This window comes from Trachymyrmex septentrionalis, unplaced genomic scaffold, assembly GCF_001594115.1.
Source record: "Trachymyrmex septentrionalis isolate Tsep2-gDNA-1 unplaced genomic scaffold, Tsep1.0 scaffold6, whole genome shotgun sequence".
NCBI classification, from domain to species: Eukaryota; Metazoa; Arthropoda; class Insecta; order Hymenoptera; family Formicidae; genus Trachymyrmex; species Trachymyrmex septentrionalis.
Window position 1 is genome coordinate 1,940,635 of NW_017305778.1, and position 24,022 is coordinate 1,964,656.

At 33.2% G+C, this 24,022-nt stretch overlaps 1 protein-coding gene across 7 annotated transcripts in view; it reads right to left on the minus strand.

Annotated features, from left to right (window-relative positions):
- Positions 1–24,022, minus strand: part of LOC108752314 (multidrug resistance protein homolog 49-like) — a 92,739-nt gene that overhangs the window by 11,119 nt on the left and 57,598 nt on the right. For 4 of the 7 annotated variants that reach the window (XM_018493070.1, XM_018493068.1, XM_018493069.1 and 1 more), the window contains 9 exons: positions 15,305–15,374; positions 14,254–14,344; positions 11,105–11,298; positions 10,655–10,903; positions 8,015–8,428; positions 6,618–7,041; positions 3,499–3,702; positions 571–922; positions 264–482 (listed from right to left, as the gene is read on the minus strand). In XM_018493070.1, the coding sequence (XP_018348572.1) occupies positions 264–482; positions 571–922; positions 3,499–3,702; positions 6,618–7,041; positions 8,015–8,428; positions 10,655–10,903; positions 11,105–11,298; positions 14,254–14,344; positions 15,305–15,374 (2,217 nt within the window). The remainder of the gene's footprint in view (positions 1–263; positions 483–570; positions 923–3,498; positions 3,703–6,617; positions 7,042–8,014; positions 8,429–10,654; positions 10,904–11,104; positions 11,299–14,253; positions 14,345–15,304; positions 15,375–24,022) is intronic. The other 3 variants (XM_018493072.1, XM_018493073.1, XM_018493074.1) reach the window with 1 other exon arrangement.

Genomic DNA, 24,022 nt, shown 5'->3' on the forward strand with positions numbered 1-24,022 from the left:
TAGATATAAATAATGTTATATAAGTGTTGTATAAAATGTATGTGTTATATAAAATGCTAAACAATTTCATGTTATCTAAATCCATTAATGATCATTCAAGCATTATATGATTGTATTCCAATAAGGATAGAATTTGTATTAAAGAAAAATGATTGGTCATTTTTTTATTAATGAAAAAAGTAATGTATATTCTCTATGCTCTCATAAGACTTAAACTCTTAACAGATCACTATCACTACTTGCTTTTGTTAGCAAGAAATTACCGATTAAATTTAATGGCCATTCCGGTTTGTTTAATCCAAATATTCTCATCATAGGCGCGTCGTAAGGTTTCTCCTGCTCGTCCAATTCCTCCTCATTCGAGGATCTCGCGAGAGAGAGTCGATGAGAGTGCGCGGATAATGTTGAGAATTGTTGATTTAATGGCGGTTTTATCTTCATCTTCGGAGTTGAGACAATGGTCTTGACCTTCGAGACCTTATCTATATAATAGCGAATAACAAAAAATTTATCGTATACCTAAACGTTCACAGAAACATCGGCATAAAACATTTGTGAGCTAAAGCGCACCTTTAGCTGCAGCATCTGCGTGAGCGGAATGCAGTCCGTAATAGTGATTTTTGAGCGCCATTAATTCGTCGTGGGTTCCTTCCTCGACGACGACCCCATCCTTGATAAACACGATCCTATCGACGTTCGTGATAGTGGAAAGTCTGTGACTGACTATAATCGTTGTTCTTCCCTTCGCTGCCACGTCGAGAGCTCTCTGCACAATCGCCTCGCTGTGAACGTCCAAAGCAGACGTCGCCTCGTCCAGCAGAAGGATCGCCGGATTCCTCGCTAACGCGCGTGCAATGGCAATCCTTTGCTTTTGCCCACCGGACATCTGAGAGCCTCTTTCGCCCACTGGACTATCGTATCCCTATCCATCCACAAACTTGCTTTAGGTTCCTGATCCTCGTGCGCGAATTGACATTAGAATGCGACATCGCAAAATGTGCGTGTCTCAAGAAAGATAAATTTTCGGAATCGATAGTAATTCTCTCGTATTGTCTGTTATTAGTATTGTGCATTCTGAATTATGGGTTGCGCGCCACAATCTAAAATTTCCTCATTCTAAAATTTCACAGTCTTTCCCTTATTTTCAAATAAAATTTTATGATTTTTTTCTTTCAATGTTTTTAATAATATTTTGAAATTGTTTGTAGTTTCGTTCTGATTTCGAAATCGTCAAATATTTTGAGAGAACAATTTGACATAACAATATAAATTACTATTAATGTTTACATTACTTGCATTTAATTATGGCCATGTTCGTATATTTCTGCCAGTTGACTGTCAGTACTGAAAATCTATAGTTTCCGTTACGTATATTATACTGTACTGACAACTGGCAGTAAAATACGAATACGGCCTAAATTTGGTAATATCCTAAAACTGCGTAAATGTATACATATTATACTTCTTTAAAACCAAGAATTCTAATTTTCTCTCTCCAGAAAATTTTGCAAAATTCTCTGACTAGTTTCTTTGACTGTTTTCCCTGATTATCAATCTTGTGAATTTTAATTATATTATATTTGAATTTTAAGTTGAAATTATTGAAAACAATTTTTTGAAATAAGTAAAAAGATATTTTTCGAAAATCTTTTTCGCGATAGCAATATATTAACGACATTCTAGCAATTCAATTTTTATCGCAAATATTTCAACGAATATCTTTTTTTGCTTTTTTCTTTTATTGTGCAATACCTTCCTTTTTATATTTTTTTTAAATTTAAATTTGCAAATTGACGCTCTTTGTGCACATTTGATACCGGCTATATGCCACCAATCGTCCGATGACAGTTTTCGAACAATTTGCGGTTCAAAGTAACAGGTATTTAATCAAGGACGAAATAGCATGTCACACTTATGGTGCATATGCAACGCACGGTTTAATAAATTCACAAGCTGCAACACGTCCGCTGATAGAGGCATTTCTCGATCAGTGATCTTTCCGCGGGCAAGTCGGATTTAAAAAGCTAGCAGCTTCCAGTTAACGGGATTTCTGTTATTACGATATCCATCAAATCCATTTACAATGCGATTTAACAGATATCGTAGTTACTGTCCAAAAACGTTATCGCGGCAGTGCAGGTGGAGCACGCTGACTAATTACAATCCTGATGAACTCATACCGAGCAAACTTTATTTTTCTAACGGTGAAAATGAAGCTGCACGTTAAATTGCAGCGCGTGCGAACGTGCAAGCGGGATAAGCTCCAAATGTGTATGCGAACGCGGACAACGATCCAATGGGACTAATATGGGAATACGCGAGTATTGAATTCACCTACCGATAATCCGCTAATAAACGCCTAATCGTTGACACAAGCGTAATCTCGGATAATGTTATTTGCCCCGCGCACAGTTTAACACGCGTGTTTTATCGCCTGTTTGCGCGCGTACCGCGTGGACTGCCTGGCACACCTGAGACTATTGTTAACATATCGCAATGTGATGACAATGGTTGTATCCAGTCGGGGGATTATTCAGGAAAATTACACTATCTCTTTCGTTACTTGTTAATTTATCTTTTCAATTATGCTTGCGAAATCTCAAAACCCGCCTGCGTCCAATAAGATTTCATCGATTAGCATTCGAATCACGCATCTTCTTGCGATAACAAAAAAAAGATACAACTTTTTTCGATCGTTCGAAGATTTTTTTATTTCTATATTTTCTTACATATTTCTTTTCATGGAAATCGAAAATTGTTATAATAATGACACTACACTCAAGGAAAAATTGATACATTGATTCAAAGTTAATAAAATCCTTACTCACATTGTGTTACGAAATCATTACGCTTCAATCATTTAAAAACTTATGATAATTTTTGGTTTCCATGAAGAAAAATACACACAAGAAAATGTAGAAATAAAACAAACAGTTGCGAAAAAATAAAAAATTGTACCCTTCTTTTATAGACTATCGAAATTAAAATATTCTCTAATATTAACTCGGTTTTAAATTCAAACATTGCATTGCCCTCTCGTGTGATTGTAAATAATAGTAACCATTAGGCCAGTGATAATAGACAGTTTCTTTTTCGATAATTATTTAACGAAATTATTTTTAAACTTGTATTTAAATTTTTTAAATACTTTAGCAAAACCGTTTTTCCTATATAACAAATAAAAAACGTTGACTTCTTACATTTTTTATATATCATTAGCTTAACTAATGATTACATTCGTTCTGCAATAATTTAACATATTCCAAGCATACTAATGCTGAAGAGTTTTGGCAGAAGAGACAACACCGAACGAATACAATATCTTCGTTGGGTTTTCAATAGGGTGACAACGTCGACGTACCCGCTGGCTCTATGACTTCCCGAATGAAACTGGTTGAATCAATCGAACTCTCGCGCCGAAGCACGACCAAAAGGAAGCTATAATTCCGGACGAGTAAAGGCGCAGCTGGAATACGAGAAAAGGGCGGTGGCGCTCACCTCTGGCAATTTACAGATGAAGTCGTGAGCGTTCGCTTCCTTCGCGGCTTTGATCATCTCCTCTTCGGTAATACTGTCATTTCCGTAACGGATGTTCTCGCGTATCGTTGTGTCAAAGAGAACCGGTTCCTGACCAACTACGCCGATGTGAGAGCGTAGCCATTGAACGTTCAATGTCGACACGTCGACCCCGTCCAGCAGAACCTGCATAGAAAAATACGGGAACTCTTGAAAATTGTCTCTCCATCTATGCGCACACATATGCCGAACTGACATGCTAACATTTCGCGCGAAACGAGAATCGTTAGTTGAGTGAAACAATGACTTGAGAATTATGTTTGAAAATAAACGTCACTATTATTAATTTCTAAGCAGGATAGAAATTATTAAATAACTAATAAAATTAATATAACTTCTAAAGGGAATATATATACAATTTTAGACATTGCTCCTTTACTTCAAAAATGACACAATTCAAAGAACATTATTTTTTAGTTATCATCCCGAATGAGTTAGATAAATTTACTTTATTAATCATCAAAAGCGAACTAACTTAATTTTATAAAAAAATAGTTATACATCACAATTCAAAAAAGATGGTTTAAAAAAATCGTCACAACTTAGAAAAGATGATTTTTTAAAGAGTCGCATGGAAAGAAGAGTTTTGAAAGATTTGAAATTTTGCTAAGATATACAGATCTGAAAATAATTTTGTCGGATTATTAAAATAATTTCTATTGGAAACTCGAGCTGGTTTCTAGAATATCAAAATTTTTTGCAGCATTGGTCTTCATTGTTTAGTTTTCAACATAATTATTTTGATCATCTAACGAAATTATTTTCAAATCTATAGGTATTTAGCAAAATTGTTCTTTCTTTATGCGAAACGAAAATGACAAAAATAATATTTTACCATGTTAAGAATATATTTTTTTTGTCAATTTGATTAGCCAATAATTTTTTGTCAACTTAAAAAATAGTTTTTTCCTTTTATGGAAAACTTAATTTTTTGTAGTTGTGTTACTTTTAATGTAATGGAGTAATATAGTAATGGAGCTATATATATTTTTTCAATCTTAGTTATTTTCTTAGTAAATCTCGAATTATATATAACAATAACAACATAAAAATATTAGCAATGTTAAATATAATAAGACTTATGAAATTAATTAAAAAAATTTTTTTAATGTATAGTAAGGTTAATATGTACATAAAATCACATAATGATAAAAAAATAATCATTTTTATATCCCTACAGCATGGATCTATGATAAAATGCATATATTGTTTGTACATGTTGTTTAATATTACACGTAACTAAAAGCGAACTTATAGTTCGCAACTTTATTAAACACACAAACATAATATATTCGTTGGATAGGGCGTGGTGAAAAGCCTCAAGTTATAAAACATAAAACGTTTATTACAAATAGGATGCTGCGTTACTATAGCCAACAGCTTTAACGCCGTAAAAATCGCGGGGTCGCATTAATAATAACATTGTAACGACACTCTTCATCATACACGATGCATGCGATCTCGATCGTCTCTCTTTCCTGCGAAAAAGCGCGGCAGAAAGAATTTGCCGTTTTCTCGCGAATTTTCCTCGTTGTGAAAATACAAACAGGATAAGTGAACCGAATGATAAGATAACGGTTGAAGACGTTTGACAGAAAATGATGAAAAATATAATACAAAGATGACGATGATAAAACAATTATTTTCTGAATAACGCCAGAGTAAATTACCGCAGCGCAATGCCATTTATTCAGCGTCACTATAATTTCGCGAAGGATAAAAACGTCACTCGGACATTTATGACGCTATATGCGCGGTTATTAACTTTATTCTCTGCGTAACAACGCCCGTCATAGCACGCGAGTTCTCTGCCTTTATACGCTTTTGCCATTAAAAGAATTCCATAAACCAAGTTTACAGTAAGTCTTCCGCATAAACAAAAAATTAAATGCGATATCCAAAATTTTTGTGCCTTTAAATTAAAGCACTCTTTGTTCCGCGCTACGTGCATCGTACGCGTATTTAAAATGAATAATTCTAACGAACCGGCGAATTTTCCTTTACTGAGAGAAATGTTTGATATATGAATAACCATTATTTTGTTGATATATGTGAATTACAAAAACTTTTTTATTTTTCAATTAAAAAATTGTGCTGTTCTCATAAAAATTAGGTTATTTTAAGTAAAAATTGGTTAGAATATTATTTTTTAATTAAACAATTGTGTTTTTAATCAAAATTTGATTATTTTTTTTAATTTAGACGCCTTCTCTATTCTGCGATTCTTAACGACTATAATGGTATCGTTACATTGTCGTTGCACAGATTAAGTTTTGTATATGGTGAAAGAGCTATACACAACAACAATATAACGGTATTTACTGTCATTAAGAATTATAGACTAGGGGTCTAAAAAATAAGAAAGTTTTTGTAATTTACGTATCAATAAAATAAATGGGATAAAACTTCCCCATTACATAGCAGCCTCCAATGAATTTCAAGTGACTTTGACCTTGACCCTCAAGGAGGCGAAGGTCATTAACTTTTTCTGTCATTCCTTATTTATTAAAAAGATATAAACAAAATAATTTTTATGTTTTTAAAACAGAAAATTGGTGTACGTATTTAAAAATTCTCTACTTCAAAAATATAAATTCTTTGCTTTAAAAACACAAATTTTCTGCTTTAAAAGCACAAAAATTATATAAGAAAATGATTTGCATTTTTAAAGCAGAGAATTTGTTTCATTGGAGCAGAACAATGTTTAAAAGTTACGTTTTATTGATAAATATTTTTTTTTTAATAACTTTTTAATGGATAACAAGCGGCAGCTAAAATCTTTTCAAGTCACATCATGATCTTGACAAAATATATCGAAGTCAAGGTTGCTCTCCTTTTATATATTTTTAGCTGAAATACTGCTGAAATAATGTGTAAAAATTGTGTGCTATTCATAAAAATTGTTTTGTTAATAACTTTTTAATGAATAACGAACGACGGAAATAGTCAATAACTTTCTTGAGAATAATGGTTATACATACCATTTCTCTCAAAGTTATGGCAAAAAAAAAGAATCCGCTTAATGAGCTCTAATTACTGACCTGTCCATCAATGGGATCATAGAGCCTTTGGATTAGCTGTATACATGTAGATTTGCCACATCCTGATTCGCCGACGAGCGCCACTGTTTCGCCACGATTGATTTTCAGATTCAGTGCTTGAAGCACCTTGACATCTTTCCTTGCCGGGTAGCGAAACGCGATGTTTCTAAATTCGATTTCTCCATTAACGGAGTCAAGCCGTCGACCCTCCGTGCTGAGACTGTCGATCGATGGCACCCGATCGATAACATTGAAAACGGCAGCCGCCGAACCTCTGGCCATCGCGAAGGCCTCGAGATGCGGCGAAGTCAAGCCCATGTTTTGTGCACCGCTCAGAACGCCGAAGAACACGATCACTAATACTGCTGGCGTGTATTCTTTGTCTTCATTCGAGCGGTCGTCCAGAATTAATTTTACCCCGTACCTGCGGCACAAGGGAAAATGTGCTTTTTGCCGGAGTGCGACACGTCCTCGCGAAAGTTAACGCTTTTTTCGTCGAACTGCGTAAAAAGGAGTGATGCTATTCCAGACGTAAATGTCCAATTATCTATCCTGTGATTTTTATATTTGAAAAATGGAAATTGCTTCATTCATATTGTTAAATTAAGGACAATCCAAGCGAAATAATTATATTTGAGACTATAATGTCAGAATAATCAATTCATTATAGTTCGTTGAATGACATATCGTTTTCTTATGTATTTAAAAAGTGATATAACTAAAAAAATTAAGTTTATCAGAAAAAGGAAAAAATTATTTATTAACTTTATAGAAAATTATTATTAACCTTCTCTCTCTCTCTCTCTCTCTCTCTCTCTCTCTCTCTCTCTCTCTGTAATCAAAATCTTATGATACAAGCAAAATTTTATTCTTAAATTTCTTCTTTATTTTTGTTCTTTCAACTTTATTAAATAAAGGATTTAACATTTGAGTTAAAAACTATTTAATAATATAATATACAGATGTTGAAATATAATCCTGAGTTTTTCAACATTTTTTTCAAAGCCTTGTACAATAAAAATCTTAGGCCAAAAAGTCTTTTTTGAATTGCTAATTTTTTTAATCATCTCTTTTTGAGTTTGACAATTTTTACTCAATTTTTTATGAAGTTAAGTTATTAGTTCACTTTTGATAATTAAGGATAATATTTATTTAACTTATTTATCATAATACCTCGAAAATCACGTTTTTTTATTTGTATCACTTTTGGAGTAAAGGAACAATATCTTATCACGGGGAACTGAATTTTTAATTACGACTTACACGCGTGATGTAGATATCTCTGATACTTTTCGTTTAAGTTATCAAATTTTACAAGATATCTGTAAAGTACAGACTTGTTCGGATATAAATATAGCGCGAAATGTGCTTTTTGCGATAATAACACGTATCCTCACCAGAATGCCAATGCATAGCTGAGATAAATGATCAGCCACATGACGCCGCCACCGATTCCTGACCACATGCCCCTCTTGATGCCATTTCTTTCCGCGGGTGCAAGCTTCTCCGAGTATCTGTTAACTTCTTTCTTCTCGCCGTTAAAGGCGACCACGGTCCTGATAGAAGCAAGAACTTCCTCGGCGACGTTACCAGCCTGACCATAGGCCGCCAGCTCCATAGCCGAGAGAGAACTCTGCATCTTAGCGACAAAAGCCGTGGCGATTATTATGATGGGAGCACAGCTTAACATGACCAGCGTCAGCAGCCAACCGTATACAAACGAGATGATCACAGAAGAGACGAACGAAGTAATCAAATACGTGATGATAGTAAGCTTTTCACCTATGCCGTCTTTTATTTTCTCCAAATCTCTGTATATTAAAAAAACATTTTTTTATCGTATAATTGATAATATAATAGTTAAATAAATCCTATGTTCTTCTACGACTCAATTTTGATTCAATATTTTTTACATAATAAGAACTTTTACATAATAAGATCCTGAGATTCAACTTTAAAGCAAGCACGTGTTCAAAGCTACGAAATTGAGTTTTGATCAAGTTTAACGTTTATCAGCATCTGTCATTGTCAGCGTTATCGCAATCTCACGTTTTTTGCACTCCATCTGCCACAAGATTAAAATCTTTATGTCACGCCAGCTGTTGCTGGACAATCGATAGCTGGCCAATGAAAAATAGTCGATTGTGTGTACATTCTACTATAGATGTGTCTATATATTTTCTAGATAGCAAAATACGTGATAACGACATTGCTGTTATCATGTTTGTTGCAGACATGTCTGTAAAACCAAAAATACATAAAAAATGTAAGGCTGTAAAGCCTATTCTACAATTGCATAAGCGTAGTTGTAAGTGATTGTAGTTGTCAGAATTGACTAATCATAGTCAAATATTTTCTTCATATTTAACTGTGATTGGTTAATTCTTACAACTACAACTACTTACAACTACGCTTACACAATTGTAGAATGGACGTAAGTAGTAAGCGAATCGGCCAATCACAGAACTACTTTACGTTCTTTACTATGATTGATCGACTTATTTACTGCTTAAGACTTATTGCTTTACGTTTTTTATGTGTTTCCTAGTTTAATTCCGCATAATGATATATTAAAGCACAATAGTTCACCTTTTTTGTTTCATGTTTTTTTTCTATCTTCAGTGTGATGTGAAAATAGAATCATGGACGAATAACGAGACCGGTTATCTCGAAATAAAAATTAACATACTTGCGATTCACACGGCTAATAACTTAATACGAGTCGCTCATCCAATTACTATACGGTGTAATGCAAGCGGAAGCAGAGACAGTGTGGGAACAGGCTTTTCGAGTTTCGAGCAAACGCCCACCTGTTGATGAACACACAGGTTCTCGCCTCCTGAACTTTGCTCTTCGCTTCTCCTCCCGCGACCGCCCTGCGTTTACATCGATGGTCTCGAAAATCGAAGGTACAACGTTCTCGCTTTGAGGACGCACTGGCGTGTGAACGTACAGAATATCCTCCCCGTTAAAATTATTCCGCGGAAACGAGAGATCGTATCTCGGAGTTCTTAATCTTTATTAGATCTTTGCTTAACACCGAAATTATTTAATACGTTATTAACGAACGAAACACGATTTACACAATTTTAAATTTTTTTTTTAACTTTCAAGAGCTGACAGTAGGTTAAAAAAAAATAGAATCCAATTATATAAATCTCTTTGTCAAAAATATATTAAATATTTTTTTTATTCTTTTTTTATATAAATAAGTTATGACATTTTGATTCCTTGAGATTAATAATTAGTATTTTTTAATATAAATTAAATAGGTCTTATAGACCGTGTCAATAACTGTGTTAATTTTTTAATCAAGTCCAGAAAGTTATAACATCCCCTTTTTAATCCTTAAATGTCACACGGAAAAAACGGTTTTGTTGAAATATTTAAAATTTTAGCAGATAACAAATCTGAAAATAATTTTACTGAACTGTCAAAATAATTACGTAGGACATTAAAATATTAAAGTTAGAATGTTAAAGCATTTTACAGCATTGCTTATTATGCTTAAGATTCTTACAAAATTATTTTTGTCAAACAAAATTTTTAAATTTGTATCTAGCTAAGAGCTTTTAGATACTTCAGCAAAATTGTTCTTTTCGTGTAAAAATTTAGATAGATACAGATCTGAAAATAATTTTGTAGGAAATTCAATTATAGGCAACGCTGCAAAAAAGTTTGACATTCTAATAATCAGTTTGAGTATACATAATTATTTTGATCAACAAAATTATTTATTTTCAGATCATTTTTATGATTTCCAGTTCTAGCTACATTTTTAGCAAAACTGTTTTTCCCTGAAAAAATATAACAGTACCAAACAAATGTATCTTTATTAATAAAAAAAGTTACAAGCATATGGAAAAAGTATTGAAAAAATATTGGAAAAAGGAAAGCCAACCGATATGGCATACTGAAAAGTCGTTCAAGGATTAAATAAACGAACCAATGTAAATTTTACCATCGAGATAACTCCTGTTATTTTCAATCCGCGATACGACACAATGCATTTGCGTAATAATAAGAAGAAAACTCACTCGTTGATTCTGCTTGCGAAATTGGTTGATGTGTTCGTATCGTACCACGACATGTCCTGCCTGAGAACGGCTTTCAGGAATATCTTGCGAATTCTGGAAATTTGTCTCAATGCAGCGATATTAAGTACATCGACCATAAGCATGCTAAGGACGAACATAACCGCTGATGTTACTGCGCAAGAGATGCCAAAGGCCACCGAATCGTCATATAGTGCGTTCATTCTCTCTTCGTGAGTTGCATTAGCATATCTGAAATAAATAACGCTTCGTGTCAGAATAAAATAATTCTGCTGTTTCTTCAATCCGATGTTTAAGAGAATCTGTCTTGAGTAATCTATTACATCGTAATATATATTTCTGTTCTTGTTAATATATATTTTTCTTATTGTTATAAAACGTATTTCGAAGGATAATTATTATAAAGAAATAAAAAGATAAAATATTACTTACAAAATCTTCCCACCACCAAATAATGGTAATATGACGGTTGGTGTGGTCGTGTCGTTCGTTCTAGTACGATCCAATAGCATATTGCTGAATTCTCCATATTCAATAATGGCAATTGGAATACTTAGGCTTGTAAAGCAACTCAGTATCAGGCCTAAGAGGATCAGCATCAACTCGCCCCACGTCGCAAAACGAAACTGATAAGTTTGGAACAATCAAAACATAGTTACAATGAAAGAAGTTTTCGATAATATAATAAAGATTTTCGGTATGCAAAAAATTTAAGAATGTAATAATTGGCAATGAAAGTTCAGCGTGATAAATGACAGTTATAACACAATATTTAGAAAAAAAACACGGAAAGAACAGTTTTGCTGAAGTATTATCTGAAAATTTAACTAGATACAAGTTTTAAAATAATTTTGTCGGACCATCAAAATAATTATATAGGATACTTAAATCTATGTGAACCTGGCGCCCAACTTTAAGAAACAAAATTTTTTAGATACGCATTAAATTAACCTCGGTTTGTACCCGTTTGTACTATCTTTCTTTTTGTTTGTATCTTAAGGGGTTAAAAATTATAAAGGATTAAAAAAAATACCAGCACCCCACTTTAATATATTTTAAGTCTGTAAACGGGTGCTGTTTCGGGATCGTTTGTACCTGTTTGTATTACCTTTCTTTTCGTTTGTATCCTCAAGGGGGTGATTGTACCGAATTTTCAAAATAGGAGTGAGAGCTAACTTCGTTATTTCTTATGATATTTTAAATCTGTGAACGAGTGCTGTTTCGGGATTGTTTGTACTTGTTTGTACCATCTTTCTTTTCGTTTGTATTCTCAAGGGGGTGATTGTATCGATTTTTCAAAATAGAGGTTAGAACTAACTTTGCCATTTCTTACGATATTTTAAATCTGTAAACGGGTACTGTTTCGGGATTGTTTGTACCACCATTGGTTTTGTTTGTACTCTCAAGGGGACGATTGTACCGAATTTTCAAAATAGGGATGAGAGCTATTCAAATTTAAAATATCTTAAAGTAGGGTGCTGGCATTTTTTCAACCCTTTATAATTTTTAATCCTTTGAGGTACAAACAAAAAGAAAAGTGGTACAAACCAAGCTTAATTTAATATATCAAAAAAAATTTTTTTTTCAAAGCCGAGTGCCAGATTTATATACTCGTAGGTGATACTTAAGCTAGCTGTAGAATTTCAAAATTTTTTGCAGCACTTTATCTTGCTTAAGCACCTTACATAATTATTATGATAGTTCAACAAAATTATTTTTAAATGAATATCTAAATAGTTAAATTGTTAGATACTTTAATAAAATCGTTCTTTCCGTATAGTGATGGCAACTTAAAAGACAACAACTATTTTATATATTGAATTAATTTACATAGTTAATTAAACTATTTTATTATTTTATTATTTTATAGTTATTGTAGTTACAATAATTTCAAAATAATTGAACCGTGTTTAAATAATTTAACTAATTAATATTTAATCAATTAATATTTAATTAACTGATGTATATTAATTCTACATATAGAACTTTCCATACAGAATTTGCAGCAATATTGCTGCAACATGCAGCAGTGTTGCTGCAACTTTTGTGCAATCTTGTGCTGTAGGGGTCATACAGTTATCAATTTTATAATTGCCATTGCTATGTCTTTTTCTCTAAGCAGCTACGTGTAGAGTGCAATTTACCGTTGCGAATATTATGCTTTATAATTTACAAATAGCGCAGATATATGAAATTTATTGAGATATACGTGTCCATAAGAATATGAGAGAAAAAGAGAGAGAAAATACGAGATCGGTGTGCGTTTGAAACGTGAAGTGTTCTTTTTCCAAAAGTTTCGAGCAAGCACGTTTACGAGTTATTTGACGTGGCAAACTCGCGTTTTTGAATGATTCAGCAATGTGGATTCGTGCTTTCCGAGAGATTTAGCTTGGAAAATTAATACTCGGCTTAACCATGATTAACGAGCAGCCACGCAACCTACTCCTATGCAAGAACAATCATAATTGATCGAAAAATATATTCAAATTTACGGTGTCATGAAAAACATCGTCCAAGTTTAATTCTCGAGTGTACAAGAGAGTTTACGGTCTATTAAGTGAGAATTATAATGCGGAAAATTATACAAATGTATCCTGGCAATGAGTCATTAACTGTCGTTTATCACAGAGAGCAGTATCATTAATCACTGTCGCTCATTCAAAGATGCTGCACAGCCAATGTGATCGGGAGAGAAGTAACATTCTTAACGGCTTTGCCGGTGGATCACTCCATCCTGCGTGCTCCATTTCGTTTATAACGCGATGTAGAAAAAGAATATACAGAGTATGCCAAACTTAAAGATGTGTGTTACCTTACCTTAAAGATGTATGTACTACAACTTAAACATTACTATAATTATTATAAATAAAAATTTTAAAGATTGTTCTATTATTATGATACGTTTGAATATCTGTATACAATTTTAACACAATTCTTTTATTTAAAAGTTTTTTAATTTTTTGCCTTGATTTTTATCTGAAATAGTATTTTGTAGTACTTATTTATAAATTTGATGAGAAAGTAACATTACAAATGAAATCAAATTCATTTTACTATACTAACAAAACTTTAATAAATATTTGTACAAAAGTTCTATTGCGCGCGCGCGCGCGCGCGTGTGTGTGTGTGTGTGTGTGTATGTGTGTGGATTCACTTATTCGTTTAAAAATTATTTACCTAAAACTGCAGCAAAATATAATTGTACTGTGCTATTAAAAATCAAATAATTTGTTTTTAGCAATTGGTTTTAGGATATGATTACGACAAAATTTTTTAACTGATATTAACTGATATTATTTTTTTGGCTGATTTTTTAGTTGTGTATTTAATTGAGTACAGTTGAAGTCCTAAGAAGAATTAATATTCTGATATTTCCCAAGTTATAAAACAATTAATATTCAGAAAAGCGGCTCTGGCTTTAAACAAAGAATCTGTATAGAAGAAAGGAAGAGTGAAGAACGATAAGGAACACCCCATATATTCTTGATTCCTCAAATGTACCGGTTTCTGCCACAGGGAGTATCGCGCTTGAAATTTGATTGAGGACACACTCATAAATTATTCTAACAGGGAAAGCTCACCAGTTTGTAGTAAGGCACAGGTACTAGCGAAGACGACTCTGAAGCTTTATCCTCCTCCTCCTCCTCCTTCGTTTCCGATGACATAAATTCCCTATTGACAAATGCAAATTGATTATTAATCAAATCCTTAAAATAAATATTCGATATTTATTTTCACTAAATCTTTCTCACGTTTTTCTGCATGGAAAGAACGATTTTGTTAAAATGTCTATAAAACTTTGGCTACGTACAAAAAATAATTTTGTTAGATCATCAAAATAATTATGTAATTCAAGCTGGCTATTAAAATATCAAATAAAAAAGTCCTATTTTTATTTAAAGAATTTTAATGCTTAATAATATTTGTATATAAATTTACAAATACATTTCTCAGTTTTATAAATATTAAAATTTTTTGCAGCATTCCTAACGTCCTAATGTAGCAGCATAATGAACGTCCTACATAATTATTTTTATGGCCCGACAAAATTATTTTCAGACTGTATATTTAGCTAAATTTTTAGATACTTCATCAAAATCACTCTTTCCATATACATATTTCAACAAAATTCTCAGAGAATGTGACGTATTATTTTAAATTTGTCAAAAAATGCACCGAAATAGAGTCTTGTCTATTTTCACTGTTCGTTGACTTGCTAGAAATAACAAGATTGAACATATTTCTTGTGATGGTAGAGAAAGGAATTTAAAGAATTCAACGAGTATCGGGATGGATTAGGAGCTATTGTACCAGGACATTTCACAATATCTGGAATCGCGTGCCACGTAAAAAATGGGGCAATAAACGGGCGCGGCGCGGTTACTTTTACAGTTACGATAAAAGGGATGAGAAGATTTCAACGCCGGAAGTATTCTCGTAAAAAGCATGCGTTTGCCCCATACAAAACTGTATACGGTTCGTAAAAGTTTTATGCAAGCCTCCTCTGGCCATGTCGAAACGTTAATAAGCTGGCGAGCCCTGTCGCACACAATAATCCATTATCCAGTCTACGTGTCCCGTATTTATTTTTAGATGTATATACGTCACAATCTGTAACAAGCTTATTCGTACATTGCTTTGCCATTTTCCTGTAGCATGTATTCGGCTTCGTGTTTATCCCTCTCCTTGTCTTGTCGCGTGTCTGAAATGAGATATACAAGATACCATACACACACAAAAATCCGCAGGTACATTTAAATGCAAAGCGTGCTGCAAATAACATGTCACCGCCGTTTACTGCATTTAACGAGATAACATGGCAATAGCGAGATTGATGGATTATACGAAGTGTCTTTATACATTTTCCAATCGTATATCACGCGTGTCATGCAACTGGATTATTATGCTTTCCGTTAAGAGATAGATAATAAAGCTATTAATACATTACTACATAACACATAACTTTATCTGTCTTCATTGCGGGCGCATTTTTAGATAAAAATTGTTATTGCCGTTCCGAGGAAACTATTCGACGAATCTCATCTAACAAAGTCCCTTTGGTCAGAAATCGTGAATCAAACGGAAGATCTCTGTAAATCCGCAATTTAAAGATCAATGAGAATGCTCCCGGGTAACTCGGCGGAAGCGCAAAAACTATCCGGGATCCGCGGGAAGTTTCGACGTCGTCGTCGCAAAGTCCAGGAACCAGAAGAGTAGTCCTGGATGAGAGACTTTGGCAAAAGTCGACCAGCATCTCTCCGTGGAGGCTCCATTAGCGACGTAATTGCTGTTAGAAACTCCCCCGACAAATCTACGATCGGTACGGAATATAGGAAGCTTTGCCACCTGATGTAATAACAGTGCCGTATATTCGAAGATGGTATATTAGCGTCAGTTATGTTTCGCCACGTCAAGCATAAATTCGCGAAAATTTATTTTAAAAATTATTAAAGGCAGATCTTTAGCGTGACAGGAAATACCGAAAACGGATTATTGTTTTACTATTTTTTTTCCAGAAAAATACATATTATTTCGAGAATATTTCGTTGCGCGCTTACGCGGATTTATTAAATAATGCAATAAAAAGAAATTAAATAAAATGACGATTTACTATTTGCAATTTTAGTTTGAAATTTCGTTACGGCACTGTCACGACCCTTATATTTTACAGGATCTGTAATCGATCTTTTAGAGAAACTTTCTTAGTCGTGACTTTAGTAAAAGCATTAAAATGAATGCCAGTCCTCGAAATTTCAACAGTAAGACATTTAGTGCCTCTTAATACATTTTCCTCGCAGGCGATAAGTTAATTGAATAATTCGTAGTTCACTTTTATCATGGAACTTAAGTGAGAACTTGTACTCATTAAATATATTAATCTATTTGCTTAAAAGAGCACAGTGGTACAATTATTTTCAATGAAAACCTTTTTTAAAAAGTTAAATATTTTTTTACTCATATTAATCATAAAAAAAGCAGCGATTTGCAAAAGTATATAATTTACTATTAACAATAATATTTTAAATTTTACCTATATAATTATGATAAACATAATAATACGATTATATAATGATGATAGAAAACATAATAATCCAGTATGTTTTTATACTCTATACTATATATTTTATACTCTAGACTAGTTCTTTGAAATTATTTTATTGTTTTACAATTTTTTAGTAAAACAATGTTTATCCATAAAAAAATAGGCTCGTATACATGCAACACAATATAATTAATGTCAAGGCTTTTTTAAACGAGCAATTATAGTTACTCATAAAATAAAATTCGTTTTTAATTAAATAACAATACTATAAAGTTTTTCAAATGTTTCGACTTACAAAATCTTCCTCAGTGAATATAACAACATTTTTATATAACTCCTTACAAAGTCAACGAACTTACAATAATACAATAATAAAAATTATCGCTCTAGACTAATCTTACATACTTATTTCTTCATTTAGATGTTACGGATTGAAATAGGTATCTAATCAGAAGTTTAAAAGTTTAAATTATAAAATTAAAAATTAAAAACTTAGCAGTCAATAGATCTACAACTGAGAGCAACAATTCAAATACTGAAAATGAAGGTGAGATAATAAGGAACATGATTGTATTTCCTTATGCTAGATCAATTATGAATAAGAATTACTAATGTAATAAATAAATCAAAAACTATGATAGGATATCGATGTCTCAACAAATTGAATTGATTAAGGGACTTATTAGATCCAATTACAGATTTATTAGGACTAAATTTTACTAATTTTATTATTTAAGATGCAAGAAAATTGTGTTGGATCTTTTTGGAATCAATTTTATTCTTGTGTATCAACAAATTAAATTTCTTTTTATGTTTCAGGAAAATAATCTCATTTTACAATTATAGAATGAATTATTACGAGTATATTACTCAAAGATGTTAAATCAAATGTAATTAGGTAATGAATTTGTTAAGTTCCAAGTTATGGAGGATAATCCTTTCTGCAAAAAGTCAATAAAGTATTAATATTTTCTATAAAGATCGAAAATTTTAATGTCTAATAATTTCTTTTTAAAAATCCGAAGAGAGAGAGAGAGATACCTGTCAAATCTTCTAATAGATATATGATGATGTAGACTTAACTTTTTGTTGTAATTTAAGTTAGCTGGAATGACATTGTGATTTTTACAATGTTTCAAAAATTCAAGTTTCGAACACACTTCAATAAGTCTATAATTTATGTCAATCTATTGTTTTAATAAAAAAGCAATATTCATGCCAAAAGTTAGTTTAATAAAATTAAAATTAAATCTATGACGATTATGTGAATTTCATTTAGTGTTCATTCTACTACATATTATTTTAGCCTGTATAAATAAATATAGAAAAATAAGCTCATAATGTTTTCGAATATACTTGTTTTTGTCATGACTTAATGAAATATTTATATTCTCTGACATATAATATTAATCCATTTCAAAACGTCTGACAAGCAAGAGCTGTTTTATTATACACGTTTTATTATACACAGTTTTTGATTTTGATTTTAATTCAATAGACTATTCTATATAAATTAACGTAAGTTGTGAACATAAATTCTTATTAATATTCAATTAATTATACTAATCATTTAATTATAAATTGACATTTATTATACAGAATATAGTAGTCGTTGAAAAAATTCTTGATCGGACTGTCGTATATATATATATATTTTTTATGAAATTGTTGACTGAACTGGATTCTGGATAATAACCGAGAATTAATAAAACACACTTTTATAATTTGAACTTTCTAACTTCTGACTAGATACCTATTTCAATCCGTAACATCTAAACGAAGAAATAAGTATATAAGATTAGCCTAGTGATAATTTTTATTATTGTATTATTGTAAGTTCGTTGACTTTGTAAGGGGATATATAAAAATATTGTTATGTATTTCACTAAGAAAGACTTTGTAAGTCTCGAAACGTTTGAAAAACTTTATAGCATTGTACTTATTTAATTAAAAAGGAATTTTATTTTATAAGTAACTATAAATGCTCGTTTAAAAAAATCTTGACATATTAATTATAATATATTTATCCAGCAATTACTTGTTTCTTATCGAATGCTGACTAAACAATAATTAAAAATAGAAATAAAAAAATTTATTCTATAAGAATAAATCAATAAAAAAAAGCCAATGATAGCCAAAGCGAGTGTCGGAGTGTAGTGTTTAGATATTTATTGTTAAAATATTATATAAGTATTGAATACTCTGCAAATATCGTCTACATAGAAAATATAGTTTTGTTAAAATTATTCCAGTGGACGCAGGTAATTGATTGAACTGTCACTCTCTCTGCTTTAAAAAGATGCACAAAAAGTTTATTAAAGTAAATCAAGATAGCAAGAGCTTTTCACAATGCCAGTATATAGCAGATGTAACTTACGGACGGCGCGATATGTAAGTCCGGTGTCATAGACTATGACTACACGAAACAGTCTCTTACCTTGATGGGACAAACATGAAATACAAAAATGCAAAGATACAAATCAACGCGTCAGGTTTAACATTTTCACTGATTGAGCGTTTTTGGTATTATATCGATTACATTCTTACATAACTCTTAGAAGTGATCACGCGCTTGATTTGGTTAACAGGTCCGTCTTTTGGTCTTACATACATATTACATACGTATTAGACATTAATTTCTTCGTTCGCGTATGTCTCTATTATAAAGGTCGAACCTCAATGTGCTTCGTACGTCGATGAAACTCTGGGTTTTCTGTTAAACTGCTCGCACTTTGATTATCGTATAGAGTGGACGGTTTTTTGCATCGATGTCCGATATCACTTATTGTTAGTTCGCGCAGTCAAATTTCCTCTCGTGCTGCTTCACTCGCTACAACGAATTCCGCTTCAGTGATGCTGAGACTCTGTGTTCTATCATCTTGAGCACCATAATTACGGATCCGTTTACTAATTCGAATAAATAAATGAAATTATGGAACGCTTAGTGTCTTTGTCGCTAGCATAATTGGAATCCGAGAACCCAGCCAGTTTGAGTCCGTTCCCACTGTCTCTGTACATTATACCTTGATTTCTGGTATCTTTTCAATATCGGAATATTCGCTTGACGGTTTGCTAATGAGGATTGCCATATTTTTCTAAATCTGGAGACACAGTAGTACCTCGGCGCTAAGACATGATATCTATATATAGTACAAGCTTAACAGCGAACGCTATATGTCGGATTTCTAAACGATTGACACGAACATGAGCGACCCGACGGCCTCACGGTATGAGATATCATTCAATTCATCGTCACTATGCATCTTTTCTAAAATGACGTCCGCGGATACATTGACAGTTTGCGCGTCGCGAATCTATGCAAAATTAATTCAATATTTGATGAATGAAAATCGCCTTGCTGGTGCGATTGATTTGCATTCCCACGAAATAATCGACTCTATTTAGCGGTAATGTCGAAATTATCCTTTAGGATATCTAGGATTAGATTGATGGTTTCCAATTTTGAGGCCATTAGCAAGCCGTCGTCTACATATAGCACAAAGTATGCCTTATCATTATTGATTGATTCGATGTAAACGCACTTATCAGCGCCACTTTGAATAAATTTGAACTATTTTAAAAACGCATCGAATTTTTTATTCCATCACCGTTCGGCTTGTTTCAAGCCGTATAACATTTTATTAAGTTTGCATAATACTGAATTGCTGTCTAAAGCGCATAAACCTTCAGGAACACGCATATAAATTTCTTCTTTTAATTCGCTATTCAAATAAGCCGTTTTGACATCGGATTGATGTACTTCAAGATCGTTAACTGCGGCGGCTGACAAAAACAGAATCGTCGCAGGGGAAAAAATTGTATTATAATCTAATCCTGTCTTTTATGAAAATCCTTAAGCATTTTTGCGAATGTCCATAAGCGTCTTGTAACGTGCGACTTCATCCGATGACGTAATTTTCATTTTAAACACCCACTTATGTCCTATGACGCCACGGTCGCGAAGTAAAGACATTATATTCCACGTTCGATTTTGTTTATGAGATGCTAGTTCTTCACGAATAGCTTGAATACATTTTTTCGGATCTTTCCCGATCATGGCTTTGTTATACGTTTTTGGTTCAAACGCAAGATAAAGCAAGCCTCGTATCGACATGGTGCGCGCAACAATAAACTACGTCTCAAGTTTAGTTGCGGACTATCATCCAAATCCGTCGTGTGTCGCTCATTCGCGCACTGATCGCGTTGAATGAAGTCATTCTGTCGCTCGAGCTGTTCATTGTCGTTTGATACGCTTTCCTCGCTTAGATAAGATATGTTCTGTGTACCAAACTCTGTGTGCGCAAATTTTGACTCGACATACTCGTTACATTAAAATTAACGTCTCACAAGATTATCTTCTAGATCTGTCGGTAATTTCTTGATCGCCTTGGTAACTGATAAAAATAAGCTTTTTTATTTTGGATGCCACTTCTTCCTCTGTTAACTCGAAATATGAATATACGCTTTGCACCCGAAAATCTTTACGTGCGAAAGATTCTTATCAGTTCATGCTTCGTACGGTCTTGTTAATTTCGATCGGGAAGATGGAGTTCTGCACACACAAACAGCCGTATTGGCAGTTTTGGTCCAGAGACAAGCAAATTTTTTTGCTAACGACATTGCCCGAGCACTCTCGACAATAGTCGCGCATCTTAAGCTCTGAAGCGCCATTTTATTCCGAAGTATGATGCGGAAAATTCCAATTGAATACCACGTAATTTTCAAATAATTACGAACACGATAATTTATATATATATAAATACTTCGTACCATTATCAGAGCGTATTGTTTAAATTCTTCGACTGAATTTATTAAGGATTATCGCTTCATTCCTTGAGTGCATCAAACGTCTTTATGCCGCAAAAAATACACATGCCGAAAACCAGTTCAATCATTCTTGAATTACGCGAACCATTTCCTTCGAAAACTTATGTGCTGCGAAGCACTGCTGTCGAAAAACCATGAGTCTGTGCTTACGTGATCGATTGCAAAAGCATTAGGTTTATTTTTCTTCTATCCTAAATTCTAAACTGGTATGCACTGGTGCAATAAGTTAGAATGAAACGGATATAGTTTGTTTCATTTTAACTTATTGCACTGTTCAGAACTCTTCGGAAAACAAGAGGATCATTGTTACTCACAATAAACGCGTCGAGATCCGCGATACTGTCTCTGTACCTATTATTCGCGTCGCGTTTTTTTTTCATCTCAATCTTTTTAGTAATTGCGTCTCTTCTTACAGTATAAGGCGATGTGCCCTTTGTTACGACAGTATCGATATTCGTAATATTTATACCTCACTTGCTCGGAGCCATCTCCTTGTTGCTGCTTTTTTTTCGATCCCTCCTTGTGTTGCTTCAGATTGACGGTCGCCAACGCGCTCGCCGTCTCGTCGGTTGCAGTGAATTGCGTCTCTTCCTTGATAAGCCCTTGCATCAGGTTAAAGATGGTCTGATTGGCCGCTTCTACGCTATTCCAGGCGGCCACGAAAGCGTTGTACTTGGCTGGTAGGGATTCAAGGATTTTTGCTATTATTGTAATATCAGAGATCTCCTCGCCGACATCCTTGAGCTCTCTCGCCATGTTCTCGACTTCAGCGATGTGCTGCGATACCGAGTCACCGGGTTTCATGCGGTATTCGTGAAACCTTGTAAACAGTAATTTATTTGTTGCACTCTGTTTGTAAATCGCCGATAGTTTTGCCCACATTTCAGCAGCGCTATCGCATGCAATTAGGTACTTCAGTTGCGAGTAATGCATCGCGGATGATAAGAGTACCATTGCCTTGGCGTTCTTTTGTAACCAAGTAGTTTGTTGCTCTCCTGCTGCTTCCGGCTTCACTGTCGTTCCATTAATTATATCGAATAGGTCATTTGCTATGAAGATCGCTCTCATTTGAAATTTCCATTGTTGGAAATTTTGTCCGTCGAACTTCGTCACGTTTTTCGTGTCTAGGGAGTCCGCCATTGACTCTCCGTTTTAATCTAACTCGCAATTTTTTGTGGATCCAAACAAAATCGTGGCACGCGTGTCGAGAAAAAAAAAGGTCGACAACTTGACACATATGAGTTCTTACAGGAGAATCACGAGGTATCCAGAAATTCTTGACGCGCACCTCGAATGACCGAAACACAGAGATCACTAAAGAAGTAGTGGTATCACGCAGTGAACCCGTATCCTGAGCCTGCAGCCTCCAGTGCGCGCATGAAATTAATTGAATCAACCACTACTTTAAGGATGCACAAAAAGTTAATTTATTAAAGTAAATCAGAATAGTAGGAGCTTTTCACAGTGCAGGTGTATAGCGGACTAACTTACATGCACAGACGGCACGCTGTGTAAGTCCGATGTCATAAACTATGATGAAACGAGATAGTCTCTCGCTCTGGTGGGACGAGCATGAAATACAAAAATGCGAGATACAAATTAACGTGTCGGGTTTTTAACAGAAATATTAAAAATTTTAACTAGATATAGATTTGAAAATAATTTTGCTGGAATAGCAAAATAGTTATATAGAGTGTTCAAACTGATTGTTAGAATGTCATAACATTTGACAGCATAGCTCATCATCCTTGAATTTCTTATATAATTATTTTGATGATTCAACAAAATTATTTTTAGATTTGTATGTAGCTAAAGTTTTAAATATTTTAGTAAAATCATTCTTTATGTATATAATTTAAGTTTTATTTAAATATATATTTCTTTATACTTTAATTTTTAATATTTTCTGTATTTTTTGTTTACTAAAGAGGACTAAAATCATGGTCGATATATTCGCGATTGCAATTGTGATACTTATATAATATTTTAACAATAATTGTTTATATATCCAAGTAGGGAGAGAGAGAACAATAACTTGCGATAACGTCAAAATGACGTTATTTCAACGTTATCGCGACTTATTGTTCTACTTGGGTAATGCGCTCCGACATTTGCTTTAGTTTTTATTAATTATTTTTGTCTCTTCTTTGTTGAATGCTGACTGTTTTTTATCATTATGTTCCTGTCTACAGTATTAATATTTAATAAAATATTTTGTCTATAATTGAATATAAACGCGATGATAAATAATCATTTCACATTGATACTAATGGATAATCGTAATCGTTTAACTCGAAAACGGATTCTTCCGTGCAAGCTTCTGCAAGCATTGAAGCAAACGAAACGTACATCAAGGACTAATTATGCCTTAAGCCACTTGAGTTAAGTCACTCAAATTTGATTAATAAACATCGCATATTATATCATTAATAATGAAATTAAGTAACATTCTACTAGATTTTTTTAAGTAATTTATGAAA